Here is a 5958-nt window from a genome sequence, read left to right as displayed (position 1 = left end):
GAGAGAGAGAGAGAGAGAGAGAGAGAGAGAGAAGAGAAAAAAAAGAAAAAGAAAAAGAGAAGAGAAATAATCAACGCGAATAAAGAAAGAAAGAAAAAAAATCAGAAAAAAGAAAATAAGAAGGAGAAAATAAAGAAAAAAAAAGAAAAAAAAAAGAATTCCCCAAATGTTCGACCGACCTAAACGCTTAATGTTTTTCCTCTAATCAACCAAAAGAACATTTTATCAAAGAGGATTCGTAATCGTCGCCGAGGTTAACTTAACTCGGCAATACCTTGCGTCGTTAAGTCGTCCGATCAGATAGCTTCATAACTTATCGAGCCTACATTCCGTTGTGCGGATCAATTTCTCAGAGTAGATACGATTACCTTGCAAATCAAATCGAACGGGTCTCGACGCGCGTTTTCTTTCTCTTTTTCTTTTTTCAATCATTCTTTCATTTCTTTTCTTCTTCTTCCTCTTTTTCTTTCCTTTATCACGAGCTATTTCGTTCAATTACGATACCTGATTAAGAAATTCTTTTGTGATTCACTTTCGAGAATCGGAAAGAAACGAATAAAGTAAAATGTGAAAGAAGAAATCTTTCTGAGGGTGAGAAAGAGATATAGTCGAGTCAGTAGTGTCATCCGTTGCGAGAAGATTTTTAACGGGGAGAAGGAAAAAGAAAAAGAAGAAGAAGAAGAGAGAAAAAAGAGAAAAAGAAAAAGAAAATACATTAGGATTCTCGACTTCTCACGAAAAAATATTTCGACACAGTGTAAAGGAGATAAGAAGAAGAAGAAGAAGAAGGGGGGAGAACCACAAAAGGTCCTTATCTCCGTGGACTTGGGCTACCGTATTCTTCTCTCTTCATTTCTTCATCTCTCTCTCTCTCTCTCTCTCTCTCTCTCTCTCTCTCTCTCTCTCTCTTTTAGTAATCATCGAAAGATTAGAACTTAGACACGTCACTAATACCGAAATGGTACACGTTAAAAGATCGACTCCTCTTATTTTACTCTTATCATATTTTTATCCTTCACGAGAATGAGTCCTCTTTTATGACATGTTTCTCACTGTTAAACAGCATCTTTTATTCTCGACGACAAACAGACTCAAATATTCATCGTCGATTATTAAGTTAGATAGATATATTTTAAATAAGTATCTATATCGGTACAACAGCAACAACAACAACAACGATACGACATCATTCTTATCTCGATGTTAGCAAATAAATAAGTAAGTAAGTTACTAGTTCTTAGATTTTCGTTCGTTTTTATTCGATCAATGATTTCGATACAATTAATTATTTATTTACTTACTTACTTACTTACTTACTTACTTACTTATTTAATTAATTACTTAATCAAATGATTTCAAAGCAACTATCGCGATATTACTGTCTCATCTTTCGGGAGATCGAGTTAATCGGTCGATATATCGATCTCTTCTTGGACAAGAAAACATTTCTTTCGAATGGTATTTCAAATCGTACTGAAAGTTTATCATTGAAATAATATTCGGAAATCGATCGATCGAATTCCATATCGTTATGTAACTACCGACGATCGCGGCTCGGATACATTTTTCTTTTTTTTTTTTTTTTTCTCTTTAAGACGCGAGGGTGAAGTGGGGTTGGGGTGGGGTGGAATTACTTGTTCGTATCAATAAAAAATATTTTCTAAAACGACAACAAATATAAACTAAATGACAATATTAATTATAATCATAATGATAATAATATTAAGCAGAAGAAGAAAAAGAAGAAGAAGAGGAAGAAGAAGAAGAAGATTGAAAAGGACAAGAAGATGACGATAACGACGATGAGGATGAGGATGAAAATGAAGATGAAGATGAGGATGAGGATGACGACGATGATGATGATGATCAGAAGGAAGAAAACGGTCCTTACGGGATTTTAGATCGTGCAATGAGAGAACATACGTATGACATTGACCGAGTCGTCGCGCGCACGTACGAATTCAAAGGCCGGAGGTCGTTGTTGCAAGACGCTAACAATGGGATATTTATTCACGGCTCGTAGTAGACGTTGGTGTACCCCCGGCGTGGCGCCCCACTGATTCCCAATGGATCGAGCCCGAAGGAATTGATTATTCGACAAAATTCTATCGATCGATATATATATATATATATATATATATATATATACACACACACAAGTATGTGTGTGTGTGTGTGTGTATGTATGTATATATATATAGACATGTATTTCGAAAATTTGGAAAGATATCAGAGATAATGACGTTTAAGATGTTTAATTCAAAGAAATGTAACGTTAAAATCGAGGTCGTTAATGAACGGACGGACGTCAATGATGAGACACGTCGAATCGATCGACGAGATACGTTCGACCTCCGGCTGAGTTGGTTATTATCATAGAATACGTATCGTTATGATTAACAGAGAGGATGGGAGGAAGAGAGAAAGAGATAGAAGAGAGAAAAATGAAAAAGAACAGAGAAATAGAAGAAGAAGTAAAAGAAGAAGAAGAAGAAGAAGAAGATGATGACAATGATGATGATGATGATGATGATGATGATGATGATGAAGAAGCGACCGGACTAATTCACGCACACGCATCATTAACGTACCTTTTTTCGAATAATCCATCCTTTTCCAAATATGAAGTACGAGATTCAAGTATTTCCCCCAAATTAAATTCGTTTCCAACGGTAATCAGAAAATTTCTTCGTTTTATCCGTAGAAATGACAAGAAGAAGAAGAAGAAGGAGGAGAAGAAGAAGAAGAACAACGGGTAGGCTTCATACCATCGGTACCACCGTGTCCGTAAAATCGATATTTACTAATACGGGGAACTCAGTAACAGATAAATAGGGCCTCCTTTTTTACCTTCCTATCTGTATATCTTTTTCTATTTTTCACGTGCCGGAGTCTCCGATAGTCCTTGCTCGAGAATTGTTAACAAAGCGGCAACAAAATAAATCGAAGAATGTGATTCGGCGATCTGGTCCGGACGTTCGTTTTTCTTCCTTTTTTCTTCTTCTTTGCCTCTTATTTTATTTTATTTTTTGTTCCTCTTCCTTCGATGGCGTTCACCTAATCCAAGTGTATCCGAGCGGTATCACACGAATACACAAAAAGAAAAACACTTCCTCTTCTCTGCGACACTTTTACCAATCGTAGATCGCGCTTGTCTTGTTATTGTTATAAGTTTGTGTGACACGACTTTCAAGGAAGACATATATCCATATATATATATATATATGTCTGTATATATATATATATATATAATATATATAAATTATACACAAACGTATATATACACGTAAGCGAGATATGAGAAGGCAAGTGAAAAATTCTAAGATATATATATATATATTTATATATATATGTGTATGTATCTATATATATATATAAGTATATAGGTATATATATATGTATGTATGTTCCTGTGTACGTGTATGTGTATGTGTGTGTGTGTGTGTGCGTGTATTTCAGTCTCACTATCTCTCGCTTCTGTTCTCGTTGCGATTGAACGACACAAAGATATAGATACACGACGATATAATAACGGAGAGAATAAAACGGAGCTTCGTACCGGAGCAACTCTCCGCCGAGAAGTCGCACCGTATTCTGACAATTTCTCTGCTCGACCAAGGCTCATCATCCCTCTCTTCTTCTCCCACCACTTAACCAACCAACGCTACCACCACCCCCACCGCCACCATTGCCGACAGAGCACAGGCGTCCCACTCCTTCTCCCTCTCTTCTTCTCTCTCTCTCCGTCTTCCCTCCTCGCTACTCTCTTACGGTCATCCCCACCCCTTCACCTGCCGCCGCTACCAGTCTCGTACTACTCTTCGTCGATTCCTCTCTTGCTTCTTCCTCTCTCTTTCTCTATCTCGATCTCCTACATTTTCTTTCTCTTTCTTTCTCTCCCTTTCACTCATATATTCTTATAAGTATCAAATATGAAATAATCTCTCTCTCTCTCTCTCTCTTTCTCTCTCGTTGCTAATTAATCTCGTATATTTCATTTTCGTGTATTTTGTTTCTCAATGTTTTTAATAAATATCTTTCATCTTTCGATCGAACGTTTTCTCTTTCTTTCTCTCTCTTTAAAATACTCTCCCTCTTCATCCCCACCACTAACATACTCTACTATCGGCCCAGTCTCTGTACCTATGCCAACGGTAATGTCTACACCATCATCGTCATCGTCATCGTCATCGCGACCGATGTCACCACCTCCACCAATCCGAATGCGAGGGCATTCCGACCGTTCTTCTCCTTTTTTTTTCTTCCTCTCCTTTTCTTTTTCTTTTGTTCTTGTTGTCTTTTTTCTTTTTCCTCCTCTTTTCCTTCTCTTTCTCTCTTTCTTTCTTTCTTCCTTTTTTTCTACTTATTATTCTACCACTACTATGAATGCTCTTGGCTATTTGTTCCTTATTATTGTCCAGAAGAAATTTATTACCGCAGGTAAGAAAAGTTACGCGATCAAATGCACGTATAAGAGATAATTGATTAATGGAATAAAAGTACCGCAATCGAATGAGACATACTTTTCTTACCTACGATATAGGTATTATTAATTAAATAGAAATCGGATTAGAATATTTTCGAAAATCTTAATTGTATATATATATATAAATTATTTATTATCTCATATATATATAAAATATATAAACGCGACGCATTTCCTTGAGATCGTAAATTTTGTAAAATTTGTAAAATTATGAAAGTTAATTTAGAAAAATTAGAAAAATATACGTATCTATATGACCGAAAGAACAACGAAGAAATTATAAATTATATATTTTTTATAGTATACATATATCAATATATATATATATATATATATATATATCTTTTTACATTTAAATGCGATCAAGTACAGAAATATACGAATTAGATGAAAACGATAATAATAATAATGACGATGGTAACGATGAATTATGATGATGATAATGATGATAAAGTTCATGACGACAACGACGACGACGATGATGATAAGAATGATAATGATGATGATGATGATGATGATGATGATCGAAAATATTATTTGTAAGGATTCGCGATAACGTAGCGTGTGTTTCTCGATCGTAACCGAGTGGCAACGAGCAGAGTAGTTGCGCCGATAAGGTGCAAGGTCGCCGTCATTGGATGGATGACCGAGCAGTTAAAAAGTTTAGCGTAGATAATGTATGCTCGAACTTGCGTCAGTTTCAAACGAGGAGGACATCATCGAGTGAACATCGAAGCGGTCTATGCACGCGCGTGAGTTGCCGGATATTTTATGAGCGACTCGTTGAGCCATTTATGATCGCGATAAAAGTATGCGAGTCCGCGAAATGGTGCTCGCTTCGTTCTTTCTTTTTCCCTTCTTTCTTTCTTTTTTCTATAATTTTTCTTTTATCTTTCTCTCTTTCTTTCTCTAGTTTTTCGTTTTTCTTTTTGTCCATTTTTCTCTTCTCTTTTTCATTTCTTTTATTTCATTTCTCTTCTATTTCTGGTATAGTCTTTCTATTCGATCGAGATCGAACGGATTAACGCACAAGCGTGCTTCGATTATGTTGACCTCATTTTAATGGTTTTTCTTCTTTTTTTTCTCTCTTTTCTCTCTCTCTTTTTTTTTTTTTCTTCAATCATTCGTGAATATCATTTCGATAATTATTTTGAAATCGTTTTATTAACTCAACGCGTTATTTCGGATAATTAAATAACGTTATATATTGTTTATGCGATTTTTATTACGAATTTTTTCAGTAATTGGGGATTTGAATGATTTTCATGGATTGTTTTCAATGATCAGACATTGCTTTTCAAGGAGATTAATTTTCAATGTTGTTTCAATAAATAAAACTTGCTTTCGCTGAAGGTAAACCTCTGTATCTTATTTAAACGCTTACGAATTTTTTCAATAATTAGAAATTGATTTTTTTGGTGAAGATTAACTTCCATATTGTTTTGGTAAATAGAAATTGTTTTTGCTCTATG

General features: G+C 35.1%; 1 protein-coding gene across 1 annotated transcript in view; it reads right to left on the bottom strand.

The window, feature by feature from the left end:
* LOC122638201 (ras-responsive element-binding protein 1-like) overlaps positions 1-3792 on the bottom strand; it is a 17032-nt gene extending 13240 nt beyond the window's left edge. The window contains exons 1-2 of the mRNA XM_043831039.1: positions 3466-3792; positions 2592-3186 (exon numbers count right to left, since the gene is read on the bottom strand). Coding sequence (XP_043686974.1) covers positions 2592-2610 — 19 coding nt within the window. The 5' untranslated portion in view covers positions 2611-3186; positions 3466-3792. The remainder of the gene's footprint in view (positions 1-2591; positions 3187-3465) is intronic.
* Between the last annotated feature and the right edge of the window lie 2166 nt (positions 3793-5958).

Source organism: Vespula pensylvanica, chromosome 1, assembly GCF_014466175.1.
Source record: "Vespula pensylvanica isolate Volc-1 chromosome 1, ASM1446617v1, whole genome shotgun sequence".
Taxonomy (NCBI): Eukaryota; Metazoa; Arthropoda; class Insecta; order Hymenoptera; family Vespidae; genus Vespula; species Vespula pensylvanica.
The sequence above is the reverse complement of the archived record's forward strand: the minus strand, read 5'-3'. Positions and strand labels throughout refer to the sequence as shown.